Here is a 20,326-nt window from a genome sequence, read left to right as displayed (position 1 = left end):
AGGCCAGTTGTGATGAAGTTAGTGTTATGATGACCAAAATTGCACACACAGTCAGGGAAGACATATTTGCCAAGATGGTTACATTCTCTGGATCCTTTGACCAAGGTAGTCAAGTAGAATCAGTGCCAAAGTCACTTCTGTCCCTTGTCAGTATGATTATTAATGGCACAAACATAACAGAACAAACACGAGACAGAAACCTTAGTCAACCAGTACTTACCATTGTTCAGCTTCTAGTGTTCAATGCCATCAAAAGACGCAGAGACCAAGCAAAATCACCGAAAGTGTATCACAGTAAGGAGCATGAAACACCACTGCCCATCTATATGGGTGTCAAGATCCATGCACTAACTAGGGAACACCGACTTATTGATACTCTATGCACTAGGAGTGTCATTCTCCTATGGTCGCACCATGGATATTGTGACAGCACTAGGAAATAATGTCTGCGAATTCTGTCAGCAAACTGGGACAGTCTGTCCTCCACAGATCAAGAGAGGAAAATTTATTACAGCTGCTGCTGACAACATCGACCACAATCCCACCTCAGCAACATCCACAGGATCATTCCATGGAACCAGTCTTTCCATGTTTCAGAACATGACGTCAGCTGATGAAACAGATGATGAGGCTGATGAATGAGGTTTTACACATTTAGTAACACCAATAACAAGACAGAGGAAAGTGATGGATTTGCCACTACATTACACAGAAATAAAGCCAACAGCACTGCCAGGTAGTGATGTCTATGTACCAGCCTCAGATGGCAATGTTGTACCATCCTGTGATGGTTTCAATGAACAAATACTGAAGGAACATGACTGGTTGACCCATGACCCATGTCAGTGATACACTGAATAATGGTGAAGTTACATCTGGTTCTTACATTTCATGGGCTACTTATCATGCAAATCTCACCACAGCACCTGACGTTCTCCCATCCATCAATGCAATGCTGATTGTGTTTGCTGAAGAAGCCAGTTCTCCATCAGTGTTGCGTCATGTCTTGGATGTTGTTCAGGCTGCTGTACATCATGTCAACCCTGGCCAGATTCCAGTTATTTGTGTAGACCAGCCACTGTATGCCAAGATGAAGCAGTTACAGTGGTATATCAATCAATTTATTTATATAGCGCCAAAATCACAACAAACAGTTGCCCCAAGGCGCTTTATATTGTAAGGCAAGGCCATACAATAATTACGTAAAAACCCCAACGGTCAAAACGACCCCCTGTGAGCAAGCACTTGGCGACAGTGGGAAGGAAAAAACTCCCTTTTAACAGGAAGAAACCTCCAGCAGAACCAGGCTCAGGGAGTGGCAGTCTTCTGCTGGGACTGGTTGGGGCTGAGGGAGAGAACCAGGAAAAAGACATGCTGTGGAGGGGAGCAGAGATCAATCACTAATGATTAAATGCAGAGTGGTGCATACAGAGCAAAAGGAGAAAGAAACACTCAGTGCATCATAGGAACCCCCCAGCAGTCTAAGTCTATAGCAACATAACTAAGGGATGGTTCAGGGTCACCTGATACAGCCCTAACTATAAGCTTTAGCAAAAAGGAAAGTTTTAAGCCTAATCGTAAAAGTAGAGAGGGTGTCTGTCTCCCTGATCTGAATTGGGAGCTGGTTCCACAGGAGAGGAGCCTGAAAGCTGAAGGCTCTGCCTCCCATTCTACTCTTACAAACCCTAGGAACTACAAGCAAGTCTGCAGTCTGAGAGCGAAGCGCTCTATTGGGGTATTATGGTACTATGAGGTCCCTAAGATAAGATGGGACCTGATTATTCAAAACCTTATAAGTAAGAAGAAGAATTTTAAATTCTATTCTAGAATTAACAGGAAGCCAATGAAGAGAGGCCAATATGGGTGAGATATGCTCTCTCCTTCTAGTCCCTGTTAGTACTCTAGCTGCAGCATTTTGAATTAACTGAAGGCTTTTCAGGGAACTTTTAGGACAACCTGATAATAATGAATTACAATAGTCCAGCCTAGAGGAAATAAATGCATGAATTAGTTTTTCAGCATCACTCTGAGACAAGACCTTTCTAATTTTAGAGATATTGCGTAAATGCAAAAAAGCAGTCCTACATATTTGTTTAATATGCGCATTGAATGACATATCCTGATCAAAAATGACTCCAAGATTTCTCACGGTATTGCTAGAGGTCAGGGTAATGCCATCCAGAGTAAGGATCTGGTTAGACACCATGTTTCTAAGATTTGTGGGGCCAAGTACAATAACTTCAGTTTTATCTGAGTTTAAAAGCAGGAAATTAGAGGTCATCCATGTCTTTGTCTGTAAGACAATCCTGCAGTTTAGCTAATTGGTGTGTGTCCTCTGGCTTCATGGATAGATAAAGCTGGGTATCATCTGCGTAACAATGAAAATTTAAGCAATGCCGTCTAATAATACTGCCTAAGGGAAGCATGTATAAAGTGAATAAAATTGGTCCTAGCACAGAACCTTGTGGAACTCCATAATTAACCTTAGTCTGTGAAGAAGATTCCCCATTTACATGAACAAATTGTAATCTATTAGATAAATATGATTCAAACCACCGCAGCGCAGTGCCTTTAATACCTATGGCATGCTCTAATCTCTGTAATAAAATTTTATGGTCAACAGTATCAAAAGCAGCACTGAGGTCTAACAGAACAAGCACAGAGATGAGTCCACTGTCTGAGGCCATAAGAAGATCATTTGTAACCTTCACTAATGCTGTTTCTGTACTATGATGAATTCTAAAACCTGACTGAAACTCTTCAAATAGACCATTCTTCTGCAGATGATCAGTTAGCTGTTTTACAACTACCCTTTCAAGAATTTTTGAGAGAAAAGGAAGGTTGGAGATTGGCCTATAATTAGCTAAGATAGCTGGGCCAAGTGATGGCTTTTTAAGTAATGGTTTAATGACTGCCACCTTAAAAGCCTGTGGTACATAGCCAACTAATAAAGCTAGATTGAGCATATTTAAGATCGAAGCATTAAATAATGGTAGGGCTTCCTTGATCAGCCTGGTAGGAATGGGGTCTAGTAGACATGTTGATGGTTTGGATGAAGTAACTAATGAAAATAACAGACAGAGCAATCGGAGAGAAAGAGTCTAACCAAATACCGGCATCACTGAAAGCAGCCAAAGATAACGATATGTCTTTGGGATGGTTATGAGTAATTTTTTCTCTAATAGTTAAAATTTTATTAGCAAAGAAAATCATGAAGTCATTACTAGTTAAAGTTAAAGGAATACTCGGCTCAATAGAGCTCTGACTCTTTGTCAGCCTGGCTACAGTGCTGAAAAGAAACCTGGGGTTGTTCTTATTTTCTTCAATTAGTGATGAGTAGTAAGATGTCCTAGCTTTAGGGAGGGCTTTTTTATAGAGCAACAGACTCTTTTTCCAGGCTAAGTGAAGATCTTCTAAATTAGTGAGACGCCATTTCCTCTTCAACTTACGGGTTATCTGCTTTAAGCTGCGAGTTTGTGGGTTATACCACGTAGTCAGGCACTTCTGATTTAAGGCTCTCTTTTTCAGAGGAGCTACAGCATCCAAAGTTGTCTTCAGTGAGGATGTAAAACTATTGACGAGATACTCTATCTCACTTACAGAGTTTAGGTAGCTACTCTGCACTGTGTTGGTATATGGCATTAGAGAACATAAAGAAGGAATCATATCCTTAAACCTAGTTACAGTGCTTTCTGAAAGACTTCTAGTGTAATGGAACTTATTCCCCACTGCTGGGTAGTCCATCAGAGTAAATGTAAATATTATTAAGAAATGATCAGACAGAAGGGGGTTTTCAGGGAATACTGTTAAGTCTTCAATTTCCATACCATAAGTCAGAACAAGATCTAAGATATGATTAAAGTGGTGGGTGGACTCATTTACATTTTGAGCAAAGCCAGTTGAGTCTAATATTAGATTAAATGCAGTGTTGAGGCTGTCATTCTCAGCATCTGTGTGGATGTTAAAATCGCCCACTATAATTATCTTATCTGAGCTAAGCACTAAGTCAGACAAAAGGTCTGAAAATTCACAGAGAAACTCACAGTAACGACCAGGTGGACGATAGATAATAACAAGTAAAACTGTTTTTTGGGACTTCCAATTTGGATGGACAAGACTAAGAGTCGAGCTTTCAAATGAATTAAAGCTCTGTCTGGGTTTTTGATTAATTAATAAGCTGGAATGGAAGATTGCTGCTAATCCTCCGCCTCGGCCCGTGCTACGAGCATTCTGGCAGTTAGTGTGACTCGGGGGAGTTGACTCATTTAAACTAACATATTCATCCTGCTGTGACCAGGTTTCTGTAAGGCAGAATAAATCAATATGTTGATCAATTATTATATCATTTACTAACAGGGACTTAGAAGAGAGAGACCTAATGTTTAATAGACCACATTTAACTGTTTTAGTCTGTGGTGCAGTTGAAGGTGCTATATTATTTTTTCTTTTGAATTTTTATGCTTAAATAGATTTTTGCTGGTTATTGGTGGTCTGGGAGCAGGCACCGTCTCTACGGGGATGGGGTAATGAGGGGATGGCATATATATATGAGTAGCCTTTATGGTATATTATGGTGAAGACAAATTTGTCCTGCTCCTTGATGGACTTCACACAGAGATGACTGCCTTTAAAGCCTTAGGACACTTGTTGGAGGGTAGTGGCTGGGTAGAAGCTATCCAAGAAGCAGAGATTGCCACATCTGGCATTGCAGATTCATTTCTAAAGGCTTCCCATGTCACTCGTACATGCCATGCCCACCAAGTCACTGCCTATTCTTTGTACATTCTCCTGAAGAAAGCATACGATGAATATGTCAGCACTTGCCAAGATGATGTACCTCATGTTAGTTTTGAACAATGGTGCACACAAAGAAAGAAAGAAAGTCCACAATTCCTGTACTGGTTCACAGTTCTTGACCTGGAACTGCTTGCTTTTGCATTTGTACGATCATTGCGCTTGGGTGATTTTGATCTGTATGTCGACACGCTTACCAAACTTACAGCCTGGTTTTTCAGCTTGAATCACACGCATTACGCACGCTGGATGCCAGTTCATGTAAGGGACATGAGCAGTCTTGACAAAATCCACCCTGATGTGGCACAGGAATTCCGGAATGGCAAGTTTGTGATGGCAAAATCAGAGAGGAAGTTCTCCCTCATTGCCATTGATCATGGACATGAACAAAACAATGGTGTAATGAAAGAAGGAGGAATCATTGGATTAACCCAGGATGCTGACACCCTTTTACGATGGGCAGTAGCTGGGCCAGAGTTAGTGCGTGTCATATCTGAGTTTGAGTCCTCCATGACAGGCAAGACAAATGATGCCAGGAAAAGAGACCACCACGAGCAGTCCGAAGCTGCTCAAAAGCAATTTGGTGTACAGGTAAACACTCTAGTTGAAGTGATCAATAACATGGGAAACCCATTCGAGGAGGAAAGCCAGGATATGTTGAGAGTGCATAGCAAGGATATTATGGACCAGGAATCTGTAGAATGTCTCAGTAGAATACAACTGCAAGGAGAGGAACAGTACATGCAGTTCGTAGATGACAGGCTGAGAGCACAAATCAAGCCTATCACAGGTTCCATCAGCAGAAACAAAGTAGTGCTCTTCAATGAACAAGCAAAAAAGACAAAGAAATCACAAGACGCTGTCAGTCTGCTGAAAGATGAATCTTCTCTTTTTGCCAGGCTCTATGTTGCATGCCAGACCAGAAAAGGGGACTTGCACAACTTCTTTAGTCATGAAAACCACCCATATCCACCACCTCTCTCCTCCTTTGGACGCTTGCGACTTGGGAAGAAGTCAGATTTAATGGGCTGCCTGGAGAAACATATACAAGCTAGATGTGAGACAAGACCCCCCACTGATGTCACCATCATAGATGGTGCTGCAATGGTCAATATTCTAAAACCCAGAGGATGTAAAACCTTTGATGAATATGCTTCAAAGGTCTTTGTTCCTCATATCCAGAGAGAACAGGCACAGCGTGTGGATATTGTCTGGGACCAGTATGAGCTCAACAGTCTCAAATCCCAGACTAGGGAGCACCGTAGAGTTGGCACGTGTCACAGGAGACGTGTTGAGCCCAGAGTCAAGCCCAGTGCCAAAGAACTGGCAACAATTCCTACGCATCGACAGCAACAAAGTGGAGCTCTTCAACCTTCTGAATGATGAAATGATGAGAGCAGTCACTGAGGAGCAAATAGTGATGACTAATGGTGATGATGTGGTCTGCCAGCCTGAATTTGACAAGGCCAACCTAGCACCATGCAATCATGAGGAAGCTGATTCTAGAATGATGGTGCATGTTTGTGATGCTGTAAAACAGGCTTCCTCAAAGTCCTTGTCCGTACAGTAGACACAGATGTTGTCATCCTGGCTGTTTCAACAGTGCAGACCCTGGGTGATATTGAACTCTGGGTAGCATTTGGCACTGGTAAAGACTTCTGCTATGTTCCTGCCCACGAGATAACAGCTGCAGTTGGTCCAAGGAGATCACTCGCACTCCCAGTGTTTCATGCATTCACAGGGTGTGACACTGTATCCCATTTTGCTCAAGTAGGGAAAAAGACTGCTTGGAAAGTGTGGGAAACACGAGGAATTCACAGACACATTCTACTCACTGCACAATGCTCCACAGGAAGTAGCAGAGGAAGTGTCGTATTCCATGGAGTAGTTTGTAATACTCCTATATGACAGGACATCTACCTGTACATCCATCAATCAAGTCAGGAAGCTTCTCTTCACACACAAAGGCCGTCAAATGTCAGGTCTCCCTCCATCCAAAGCTGCCCTTCATCAACACATCAGGAGGGCAATACTGCAAGGTGTCCACTACTGGGGTAATGCAACTGTGCCAAATCGCCAGTTACCCTCCCCTGCTGAGTGGGGGTGGACATCACCTGAACAGTGGTCGCCTTTGTGGACAACTCTCCCTCAGGCCAGCGCATCTTGCCCTGAGCTGCTACAGTGCAGATGCAGAACCAGTGGTATAGACTGTAAATGTACAAGGGCAAGTCTGACATGCACAGTTTGTTGTACTTGCAAGTGAGATTGCGAGAATGTGTAAGTCCTTAAACTTCAATGTGACCAAGATATGTAGTGATCATTGTATACATGTAAATACTGAAGGATGGTTTAAATGTTCTTTTTGTTTATTAACTATTTACAGTTGTATATTATTATACAGCACTAGATAATTTGTAATAAATGCTATGATATTATTGTACACACTATATAAGTATAGTATTAATAAAGTTATGGCTTTCAGGATGTATAAGCTACAAATACTGTTTTTGTCTTCTTTTTCTATTTTTTTGGGGGGGGGTTGTTTTCAACTATTAGACTTATATTTAGATATTTTACCACAAAATATTTTTGGAATAAGGGGTCACTAAACAGATTTAACAGGCTTTAAACAGAACTACCTTAATTATTTTTTAGTAAATGCAGGTTGTCCAATGCATCTATATGCATTTTATAGTTTTATAGCAACCTTACATATATCAGAGAATGTTGTGATCGGCTTAAAATACTGTTTGAGGTAAAAGCATTTCTTCTGAGTAAAATTTACGAGTGTATATAGTTAGTCGCTATGGTGAAATCATTGCCTAGCAACCATTGCTAAGATAATTACATTTTTCTTTGGCTCCACCCTTGATATTGTTAGGTACACTATGAAGGACATTTATGCAAAGTTTGGTGCTTTTATTACTCTCCGAGCAATTCTAGCTATATTTGGCACCGATCACCCAGACTAAGGGTGGCTTTTCTAGAGAGCCGTGTCCGTAAGTTAGAATAGCTTCTTAGCTCAGTGGAAATGGATGTAGCATCAGCCTAGAAACACCGGATGTGGAGGATGGTTTTCGGACTGTGGTTAGGTGGAGGAAGCCACGTTGGGCTTGGTGCCTGGTTGTGGTACCCTGATCACACTCGCCACTGTGAATTGTGAATCGGTTCTCCCCCTTGGATTTGCCTGATGTGAATTCTCTGAGCCCACAAGTGACTTCCACTCCTGTCTCCAGGCCGAAACACCGGACTTTAGCGATAGGGGATTCTATCAGCCGCAAAGTCAGGTTACAGATGCCTGCTGACGTTAAATGTATTCCTGGGGCCAGAGCTCCCGACAATGCTTCCCATCTTAGGGTGCTGACGCTGCAGAAGGATAGAACGTGACACGAGATACAGTCACACAGTTATTCACGTTGGCACCAATGATGTCAGGATGAAGCACTCAGAGGTCACAAAAATGGACATAGAGAGGACTTGTGACCTTGCCAGAAAGATGTGTCAGCATCGATTAATAGTCTCTGGTCCCCTCCCCTCCTGGGGTAATGATGAGGTGTTTAGCAGGCTGACATCGTTGATTAGGTGGCTGGCACAATTTTGTAGACAGCAAGGCTTTTAGTTTTATTGATAACTGGCCTTCGTTCTGGGGCCGCCATGGCTTGCTGATGCTGGATGGCCTTCACCCTATTGGGGAAGGGGCCGCAATCTTGTCTGCGAACATAGATAGAGCTCTACAGGGAGGGTAACATTAGGACTTTACAACAGGCCACGGCGCAGGTGATTAGAGACCCTGCAAGGTTTATGACAAATGTGGATGTGGAATCTATTAGTTTAGTGGGGAAATCATTGCAGAAAATCCACTATGGCGATAGTGCAGTTTATCTGCCAGGGAGGGAAGTTCAACAAGTTGAGACTGTGGCCTGCTTCCATAGACGTGTTCATAAAAATCATAGAGGGATATGCTTTGCAAACTTAATACCCATTACTACATTGGATGATGTTGAAATTGAGGATGGCCCATTGGCTGTTCCATCGATATCAAAGATTTTGTATCTGCTACCTACAACTCATGTGGAATGTCTCAAACCTAAACCTACTTCCAGGCATCTTATATATGCTACTCTGGAACCACTCCGAAACCCAAACAGTCCAACCGTCAACCCCACTGAGGTCCTTCATCTGGGTCTCATTAGCATAAGATCACTATGCTCAAAATCATTGTTGATTAATTATGGATGCTTATTTAGATATGATTAGGTTATGTGAAACCTGGCTTAAACCTACAGCTGTCCTCCCCTTAAATGAGGCCTGCCCACCGGCGTACACATTTAGTCACGTCCTTCGTGATGCGAAACAAGCCGGGGGTGTTGCTCTTATTTATAAATCTAGGTTTAGCTTATTAGCTGTTGGGGGTCACAAATATAACTTGTTTGAGCATCTGATTCTCCATTCTGCCCATGATGCTATGTGTTGCCAAGGTCAGAAGAATGAAAATCAGCCGTATTATTTTGTCGCTGTATATAGGCCCCCTGGCTCATACTCTGAATTCTTCGATGAATTTGGTGTGTTCATCTCTAACATGTCGACTAGTGCAGATAACATTCTCATTATTGGTTACGTCAATATTCATATAAATAAGCCTTCTGATCCCCTCTGCAAATAATTTATGGAAATTGTGGATGTATTACGATTTCAGCAGTGCATTCAGGATTTAACACACATTAGTGGAAATACTCTGGATTTGGTATTGCTGTCACAAATATTAACATCATGCCTCTTGTATTGGTGGTCTCTGATCACTCACTTATTAGGTTTACAGTTTTGCTGCAGTGTTTAGTGAAACAGCAACTTTATTTATCACTACAGCGATGCATCAACTCCTCAGCTATGACTGAACTTGAAGCTAGACTGCCTGCTATCTTAGCTTCACATTTGGAAAATGCCCAATCAGTCGACAGTCTTGTGGATAGCTTAAACTCAGCGCTCAAAATTACACTCGACATGATTAATCTCTCATTAACCTCTGGATCTGTTCCTAATTGTTTCAAATCTGTTGAGGCTGCGGCCTGCTGTGTTCCCTAATAAAGTGAATTTAAAAGGGTAAAAAGCATAGTAACATACTATGCCAGTATGCTAACCATACAAAAGGGAAATAAGTGCGTCTGAAGTCTGGACTTGAAAGTCTCTACAGAATTTTATTGATGCTGGGAGATCATTCAATCAATCAATCAATTTTATTTATATAGCGCCAAATCACAACAAACAGTTGCCCCAAGGCGCTTTATATTGTAAGGCAAGGCCATACAATAATTACGTAAAAACCCCAACGGTCAAAACGACCCCCTGTGAGCAAGCACTTGGCGACAGTGGGAAGGAAAGGACATGCACAGAACGGGTGCGTGATAAGAGAAAGCTCTGTGACTGACAGACTTTTTAATTCACCCTAAGGACAAAAAGTAGTCCTGCACCCTGAGAACGTAGAGCTCGGGCTGGTACGTAGGGTTTAATTAGGTCAGCTAAGTAAGGAGATGCCAGTCCGTGAACAATTTTATAGGCTAGTAGCAGAACCTTAAAAATCTGATCTCACAGGGACAGGAAGCCAGTGAAGAGATGCCAAAATGGGTGTAATGTGGTCAAACTTTCTGCTTCCTGTCAAAAGTCTGGCAGCAGCATTTTGAACCAGTTGGAGAGCCCTAATGCTGGACTGCGGGAAACCAGAAAATAGAACATTGCAGTAGTCCAGTCTAGAAGAGACAAATGCATGAATCAGGGTCTCAGCATCAGCCATAGACAGGATGGGATGAATCTTCGCTTTATTTCACAGGTGGAAGAAAGCAGTCCTCATAATATCTTTAATGTGGAGGTCAAAGGACAATGAAGGATCAAAAATTACCCCAAGGTTTCTCACTTTGTCAGTGTGATGTATGTCACACAAGCCTAGGCTAAGTGTGTCGAGATTGGAATCTCTCTCTCTCTCTCTCTCTCTCTCTCTCTCTCTCTCTCTCTCTCTCTCTCTCTCTGTGTGTGTGTAGAGAGAGAGAGATTAATTAGTCAACGGTACATATTTCATATTTATCTATCAATATCTATTTTATTAAAAAGCATTTCTATTGACCTACCACACAAAAAAAGTTTCACGCTCAATGATAACTATAGGAAGCGGGCTTCACTGATTGTTTAATAAAGCCAACAGTTTTCACATATGTGATACTTCCTATATACCAAAAGAAAGCTTTATCATTTCAGTAATCAGACGAGGGAGGATGATGTGCATGTTGTGTTGTATGAATGCATACTGATGCACCCCGTTGCCTCAGTGTTGTGAGAGCTGCTAAGTCAAGTGACATGTTTTGGCTTCATGTGATAAGAGTTGTTAAGTTCAAAATCTAAAAACAAAAACAGTTCTGTTACGGAGTGCTTGTTTGTACGAATAAACAAGATCACTGCTTTTTACTTAACCCTCCATCAACATTCTGTTGTATTATAAAGAGCGAAGAAAGAATCACCCATTCACACATTCTAATTACCTGTATGGTAATGTACAGGTTAAAACACAAACCTGCACTAATGGCATCACACTAACGGTGTGTGAACCTGTGCCCGTGTCTTTGTGCCATTCACGGTAACACTTGCATGTTGTTCTGTGTGCAGGGATATGACTGTGGTGAAGCCTCTGAGTGTGGAAATGCCTCGGTCTATGGTCGTGGTGGTGACCACATGGAACATCCCCATGTCCCAATGGCTAAAAATGTGTAAGTTCCAACCAGCACACTCAACATTTGACTCATGCATAATTATGGATTAAAATTCTACTGATCATAATTACATTGGATAACTCAGTAATCCAAGATGTCTTTGTCCTCTGCGTCTTTACATGCTGTGGTCCAGCAAAGGTGAAATAAATGGACAGAATTTAAGATGTTCAAATATGAATGCTTTCAAAATTACAGTGTTCCTGCACACAAACACATTGATGTTAACTCACTGAGTGCCAGCCATTTTCAAAGTTCAGAACATCCCAATGCCAGGATTTTTCAGCATTTGAGTGTTTTTTCAAGACCCATAGAAAATTGAGTTCTATGTCCATGTCAACAACAAACATACCAAAAGAAACCAGACTTTCCTTTATCGTCAGGAAAAAAAAACATTTGTTTGTACCTCTTTCCATTCTTTACTAATTTTCTGCAGAACATGGGTGGGTATCACTAAAAATGCTGATTTTTGACAAAAAAAAAAAAAACCGGAGAAAATTGGCTTTTTGCAACATTTCAAGGAGAAAATGTCTTTGATTATAATTGTTTTTGCTTCAGTGACATCTCAAACATTATGAAAAGTGATCCTATTGTATAATGCACCAAAAAAAAAAAAAAACCCGTCAGGGGAGGGATTCCGTCTGTCTCTTCTTCTCTCTTTTCCCTCTGGCTCCCGCGTATTGGACCTTTTTTTATTTTTTTCAAAAACCTGATGGATTTGAATCATGTGTGCTTGCATGAGCCTGTCAATTGCGTCATTTGCTTGTAAGCAGCCTTTGTGTGAGGTGTGTGTCGTGCACTCGGCGTGCACACGGAACGACTGGAGCAGCGCGACTGCATCACAGTTTGACAGACAGCCAGGTGGAAACCAGTCTGATTAGGAGCGGTACAACTGTAAGACGTCCGCACAACGGTGGAGAGCGAGCTGCGCTCCGGTCCACACTCACACTGCTACCACCCACAGAAGGGGTTCCCTTGTGATTACAATTCTAATTTTTTTACACAAGCTAGATCAGCTAATTACCCCCGCCCCCAATAAAAAAGTGTAATTGGCGTGATAACGCGTCTTTGGCACTGAGCGTTACTATCTGAAAAGACTCATTTAAGCGTCAATGGCACACAGTGAGTTAATAATAATGTTAATCAACCTACACACGCGTTATATTAATAATTAAAACAGTGATTCAACACGTGACATTTATATAAATATTAATGATCCCACACACAATTTATAATAATGATAAAAACTGATTCAACACGTGACATTTATATAAATAATGATCTCACACACGATTTATAATATTTATTGTGGATAGTCTAAGGCACACCTGTGCACTTATCATGGTGTCTAATCAGCATCTTGGTATGGCACACCTGTGAGGTGGGATGGATTATCTCAGCAAAGGAGAAGTGCTCACTATCACAGATTTAGACTTGTTTGTGAACAATATTTGAGGGAAATGGTGATATTGTGTGTATGGAAAAAGTTTTAGATCTTTGGGTTCATCTCATACAAAATGGGAGCAAAACCAAAAGTGTTGCGTTTATATTTTTGTTGAGTGTATTAATGATCCTACACATGATTTATAATAATGATAAAAGCAGTAATTTAACACGTGACATTTGATATAAATATTAATGATCCCACACACGATTTATAATAATGATAAAAGCAGTAATTCAACACGTGACATTTGATATAAATATTAATGATCCCACACACGATTTATAATAATGATAAAAGCAGTGATTCAACATGTGACATTTATATAAATATTAATGATCCCACACACGAGTTATAATAATGATAAAAACCGTGATTTAACATGTGACCTTGATATAAATATTAATAATCCTACACACGTTATAATAATGATTAAAAGTAGTGATTCATCATGTGACATTGATATAAATATTAATGATCCTACACACGATTTATAATAATGATTAAAAACAGTGATTCAGCACGTGATATTTATATAAATATTAATGATGCCACACATGCATGTTTTTAGTGATACTGCCCCTACTGTTCATGTGTATATTGCAGCTTGCACATGTGTAACTTTAATTTCTGATCCTGGGCACAGCCTCCACACCAAATGGATGTAGTACATTCCACTCTTAGTCTCCAGTAGCATCTCCTGCACAGACTGTAGTCCCCCTGTGAACACCTTCTCCACTCACACTTCACCCTGTGCGCCTCCTTCTTCTTAAATTAAGTGTTCTATTTCCATCCTTTCTGTAAAATATACCAGTATTTGTTCTTCCTCATTCCTCTCCTTTACACCTTATGTACCATTGCTTCAAGATGAAGAGGAAGCATGCCAGCACTTTCCCAAACTAAAGATAAAAAAACCTCCAGGACCTGACAGTGTCTCCCCCTCTTGTCTGAGAGCATGTGCTAATCAGTTGGCTCCCATCTTCACCCGGATCTTCAGCAGATGTCTGGAGCTGTGCGAGGTCTCTTCCTGCTTCAAATGCTTGATTATCCCAGTCCCAGACTAATCCTCAGACAGCTGAGGAAGTTCAACCTGCCCCAGGAACTGCTCATCATCTTCCAAACATCCATCATCCAGTCTGTCCTGTGCATCTCCATCTCTGTTTGGTTTCCCTCTGCCTCCAAACATGACAGGCACAGGCTTCAACCACATGTCAGGTCTGGCAGCCAGCCCTCCATTATACTGGGTCCAGGACCAGGAAGCCAGCTGGTAACATCTCTGCAGACCCCTCCCACCCTAGACACACCCTGTGTAAACTTCTTCCCTCTGGTCGATGTCACAGAGCTCTATACGTCAGAACAACCAGACACAGGAACAGTTTCTGTCCACAGGCCGTCAACCTGATGAACAACTTAACCTGACAAAAAAGCCTCACTCATTCATATACCTCATGTACAAATTCAGTCTGTTGTCTGTTTCATCAATCAATCAACTCAACTTTTTTCTTATATAGCGCCAAATCACAACAAACAGTTGCCCCAAGGCGCTCCATATTGTAAGGCAAGGCCATACAATAATTATAAAAAACCCCAACGGTCAAAACGACCCCCTATGAGCAAGCACTTGGCAACAGTGGGAAGGAAAAACTCCCTTTTAATAGGAAGAAACCTCCAGCAGAACCAGGCTCAGGGAGGGGCAGTCTTCTGCTGAGTCTGGTTGGGGCTGAGGGAAAAAACCAGGAAAAAGACATGCCGTGAAGGGGGGCAGAGATCGATCACTAATGATTAAATGCAGAGTGATGCATACGGAGCAAAAAGAGAAAGAAACAGTGCATCATGGGAACCCCCCCCACAATCTACGTCTAAAGCAGCATAACCAAGGGATGGTCCAGGGTCACCCGATCCAGCCCTAACTATAAGCCTTAGCGAAAAGGAAAGTTTTAAGCCTAATCTTAAAAGTAGAGAGGGTATCTGTCTCCCTGATCTGAATTGGGAGCTGGTTCCACAGGAGAGGAGCCTGAAAGCTGAAGGCTCTGCCTCCCATTCTACTCTTACAAACCCTAGGAACTACAAGTAAGCCCGCAGTCTGAGAGCGAAGCGCTCTAATGGGGTAATATGGTACTATGAGGTCCCTAAGATAAGATGGGACCTGATTATTCAAAACCTTATAAGTAAGAAGAAGAATTTTAAATTCTATTCTAGAATTAACAGGAAGCCAATGAAGAGAGGCCAACACGGGTGAGATATGCTCTCTCCTGCTAGTCCCCGTCAGTACTCTAGCTGCAGCATTCTGAACCAACTGAAGGCTTTTTAGGGAACTTTTAGGACAACCTGATAATAATGAATTACAATAGTCCAGCCTAGAGGAAATAAATGCATGAATTAGTTTTTCAGCATCACTCTGAGACAAGACCTTTCTGATTTTAGAGATATTGCGTAAATGCAAAAAGGCAGTCCTACATATTTGTTTAATATGCGCTTTGAATGACATATCCTGATCAAAAATGACTCCAAGATTTCTCACAAGATTTCAACAGAACAAGCACAGAGATAAGTCCACTGTCTGAAGCCATAAGAAGATCATTTGTTTAAGATTGAAGCATTAAATAATGGTAGGACTTCCTTGAACAGCCTGGCAGGAATGGGGTCCAATAAACATGCCGATGGTTTGGACAAAGCAACCAATGAAAATAATTCAGACAGAACAACCGGAGAGAAAGAGTCTAACCAAATACCGGCATCACTGAAAGCAGCCAAAGATAACGATACATCTTTGGGATGGTTATGAGTAATTTTTTCTCTAATAGTCAAAATTTTGTTAGCAAAGAAAGTCATGAAGTCATTACTAGTTAAAGTTAATGGAATACTCAGCTCAATAGAGCTCTGACTCTTTGTCAGCTTAGCTACAGTGCTGAAAAGAAACCTGAGGTTATTCTTATTTTCTTCAATTAGTGATGAGTAGAAAGATGTCCTAGCTTTACGGAGGGCTTTTTTATAGAGCAACAAACTCTTTTTCCAGGCTAAGTGAAGATCTTCTAAATTAGTGAGACGCCATTTCCTCTCCAACTTACGGGTTATCTGCTTTAAGCTACGAGTTTGTGAGTTATACCACGGAGTCAGACACTTCTGATTTAAAGCTCTCTTTTTCAGAGGAGCTACAGCATCCAAAGTTGTCTTCAAAGAGGATGTAAAACTATTGACGAGATACTCTATCTCCCTTACAGAGTTTAGGTAGCTACTCTGCACTGTGTTGGTATATGGCATTAGAGAACATAACGAAGGAATCATATCCTTAAACCTAGTTACAGCGCTTTCTGAAAGACTTCTAGTGTAATGAAACTTATTCCCCACTGCAGGGTAGTCCATCAGGGTAAATGTAAATGTTATTAAAAAATGATCAGACAGAAGGGAGTTTTCAGGGAATACTGTTAAGTCTTCTATTTCCATACCATAAGTCAGAACAAGATCTAAGATATGATTAAAGTGGTGGGTGGACTCATTTACTTTTTGAGCAAAGCCGATAGAGTCTAATAATAGATTAAATGCAGTGTTGAGGCTGTCATTCTCAGCATCTGTGTGGATATTAAAATCGCCCACTATAATTTTCATGCATTCTTTTTTCTTGTTGCACATTTCATTTGCACATTTTTTGTTACTGCAAATTATTCAGTGTTTAGTGTGTATTTCTACATGCAGTACAGAGAGAGTGCAGCTCAAACCAAAGTCAAATTCCTTGTATTTTGTAGATACTTGGTGAATAACAGGTATTCCGATTCTGATTCCTCATCACCTCTGCTCCCTTCACCAGCGTACCTGCCACTCTTTCAGTTGCTACTCTTTCATTCTTGGGTTCACTCTCCATCAGCTCATCTAATTCACTCCAGTGGTCTTCTTGCTCCTGCCACCCACACACTACGCTCATGTCTCCTGAGTACCTTCTGGCAAACTGCAGCTGAAGTATTGTCTTTTGAAGAAAATTCTCCAGTTTTACTATGAAGCTGCTTAAGTGCTGATGCAACCCACAGTTTGTAAGAACGGTCTGCTCCCCCCAGATGGACCACACAGTCAGTTCAAGTCTGGGAGCACGTGCTGGTGTCACACTTAGCTGTAATGGCAGTAAGACTGGTTTGATTTGTTTTGATTGCACTCAACTTTCATTTTTTTAAGTACTCTTCCAATGACGATAAAGTTCAACCAAACTGAACCTCACCTAAATTCTCACTCACTCATCTTCAACCGCTTATCTGGGATCGGGTGATGGGGCTAACCTAAACTAACATCTTGAATGTTTCATCTCCATTCTGGAGACAAAAAAAAAAGTAATTGTTCAAGCATTTTTTTGACTTGACTGCATGTAAAAGTTTACCCATATTTCTGCTCACTGCTGACTGTTAATAGATTTGAAGGCACCTGGTACAAATGAAGTGTAATTTCAGAGGTGATTGTACAGTTTTGATGTGAATCTCACTCTGGGTGTTTCATTCACTGTCCATCCTTTTTCTTTAGATGTCTTCAAAAATGCAATGACACTGGGGACTTTTCCTGCAATTCTGGTGACGTACACAGCCAGTGCTTTGCTTCATGTGAGTAAAATGATGCACATTATTTTCACGGCTCTGTTACACCGTCACGTCAGCTCTGTTATCGCGGCTCTGTTACACCTTCACGTCAGCTCTGTTATCGCGGCTCTGTTACACCGTCATGTCAGCTCTGTTATCGCGGCTCTTTTTCACCATTTCAGTGTTTTGGTTATAGAAATTAAAGCCTCTGATATGAACTCGATTGGTCTGTGTGTCTGTGTAAAACTAAATATTTTTTTAAGTTGACATTATTCTAATAATCTGATTGATAGCCAGCTGTTTTTTTTCCCCCATTAGTTTTGAAATGTTTGTAGCATCATTAACATTTCTTACATTACAGAACAAATTGTTAAAAAATATTACATCAAGCCTGAATCTTAGCCACATTGGGTGTGCAGCCAGTACACTCTGAGTGCCGGTCCCAAGCCCGGTTCATTGAGTAAGGTTGTGTCAGGAAGGGCATCGGGCTTAAAACAAGCCAACCCAACCATGCAGACTAAAAATTGAATTTCCATACTGGATTGGTCAAGGCCCAGGTTAACAACAACCGCTGCCGGTTCTGTTGCCCAACAGGTTGACGGCAGAAATTGGCTACTGCTGAGTGAAGAAGAAGAGGAGGAGAACGTTTCCACAGACAGCGGGAGAAGAGGAAAACTAGAAGTGACAGAATGTTGGCAGTCTGACTGGTAAAGGGAGAGAGCTGGCTGATATGATGGAAAGGAGAAAGGTAGAGATATTGTGTGTGCAAGAGACAAAGTGGAAGGTAAGGAAGAGCAGGAGCATTGGAGGGGGATTCAAGTTGTTGTATCATGGTGAGGACAGGAAGAGAAATGGCGTTGGGGTTATTTTAAAGGAAGAGTATGTTAAGAGTGTGTTGGAGGTTAAGTGAGTGCCTGACAGAGTGATGAGTGTGTAGTTGGAAATTGAAGGGGTGATGATGAATATCATCAGTGCATATGCCCCACAGGTAGGTTGTGGGATGAAGGAGAAAGAAGATTTCTGGAGTGAGTTAGATGAGGTGGTGGAGAGTGAACCCAAGCATGAAAGAGTGGTGATAGGAGCAGACTTCAGTGGGCATGTTGATGAAGGGGACAGAGTTGATGAGGTAGTAATAGGTAGATATGCTGTCAAGCACAGGAATGCAGAAGGACAGATGATGATTAATTTTGTAAAAAGGATGGAAATGGCTGTGGTGAACACCTATTTTAAGAAAAGGGAGAAGCACAGGGTGACATAAGAGTGGAGGAAGGTGCACACAGGTGGACTACATTCTGTGTAGGAGACGCAAACTAAAAAAAATGGGAGACTGTAGGATGGTGGTTTGTCAGATTACTTTAGAGGTGAAGAAGAAGAAAAGTGAGAGCTCAACAAATAATCAGATGGTGGAAGCTGAAGGAGGAAGACTGTTGTGTGAAATTCAGTGAGCATGTGAGAGAGGCACTGGATGGAGGGGAAGCAATTTTGGACAGCTGGTAATCTACTGCAGATGTGGTGAGGGAGACAGACAGGAAGGGACTGGGTGTGACATCTGGACAGTGGAAGGAAGACAAGGAGACTTGGTGGTGGAACAAAGATGTCCAGGAAAGCATAAGGAGAAAGAGGTTTGCAAAAAAAGAATTGGGATAGTCAGAGAGATGAAGAAAGTAGACAGGATTACAAGGAGATGCAGCGTAAGGTGAAAAAAGAAGTGGCACAAGCTATGGAAAAGGCATATTGTGAGTTGTACAAGAAGATGAATAGTAAGGATGGAGAAAAGGACTTGTAGCGATTGGCCAGACAAAGGGACAGAGTTGGAAAGGATATGCAGCAGGTTTGGGTGGTAATACTCGTAGATGCAGATGGTAATGTGCTGACAAGTGAGGATAGTGTGTTGAGAAGGTGGGGAGAATATTTGAGGAGCTGATTTATGAAGAAAATGAGAGAGAGAAAACGCTGGATGATGTGGAGAGAGTAAATCAGGAAGTACAAGAGATTAGTAAGGATGAAGTGAGGGCAGCTATGAAGAGGATAAAGAGTGGAAAGGCAGTTGGTCCAGATGACTTGCTGGTGGAGGCATGGAAATGTCTAGGAGAGATGGCAATGGAATTTCTGACCAGGTTGTTTAATAAAATCTTGGAATCTGAGAGGATACCTGAGGAGTGGAGATGAAGTATGCTGGTTCATATTTTTAAGAACAGTTGTTATGTGCAGAGTTGCAGTAACTACAGAGGCATAAAGTTCATCAGCCACAGCATGAAGTTACAGGAACGAGTAGTAGAAGCTAGGCTTAGAAAACAGGTGAAGATCTGTGAGCAGCAATATGGTTTCATGCCGAGAAAGCACTATAATGCAATGTTTGCTCTGAGAATACTGATGGAGAAGTATAGAGAAGGCCAGGAGGAGTTACGTTGTGTGATGGTGGATTAAGAGAAGCTTATGTCAGGGTGCCAAGAGAAGAGTTGTGGTATTCTATGAGGAAGTCTGGAGTGGCAAAGAAGTACAGTGAGGAAAATAAGTATTTGAACACCCTGCGATTTTGCAAGTTCTCCCACTTAGAAATCATGGAGGGTTCTGAAATTTTCATCTTAGGTGCATGTCCACTGTGAGAGACATAACCTAAAAAAAAAAATCCGGAAATCACAATGTGATATTTTATTTTATTTTATTTTTTTATTTTTTTAAATAATTTATTTGTATGTTACTGCGGCAAATAAGTATTTGAACACCTGTGAAAATCAATGTTAATATTTGATACAGTAGCCTTTGTTTGCAGTTACAGA

The 20,326-nt window shown here is 41.3% G+C and overlaps 1 protein-coding gene across 2 annotated transcripts in view; it reads left to right on the top strand.

Annotated features, from left to right (window-relative positions):
* Positions 1-20,326, top strand: part of LOC117512879 (protein-serine O-palmitoleoyltransferase porcupine-like) — a 77,193-nt gene that overhangs the window by 10,086 nt on the left and 46,781 nt on the right. For both annotated transcript variants that reach the window (XM_034173116.1, XM_034173117.1), the window contains exons 7-8: positions 11,446-11,546; positions 17,494-17,570. In XM_034173116.1, coding sequence (XP_034029007.1) covers positions 11,446-11,546; positions 17,494-17,570 — 178 coding nt within the window. The remainder of the gene's footprint in view (positions 1-11,445; positions 11,547-17,493; positions 17,571-20,326) is intronic.

Source organism: Thalassophryne amazonica, chromosome 6 (genome assembly GCF_902500255.1).
Source record: "Thalassophryne amazonica chromosome 6, fThaAma1.1, whole genome shotgun sequence".
Classification (NCBI taxonomy): Eukaryota; Metazoa; Chordata; class Actinopteri; order Batrachoidiformes; family Batrachoididae; genus Thalassophryne; species Thalassophryne amazonica.
This window is presented reverse-complemented; position numbering and strand designations above follow the sequence as displayed.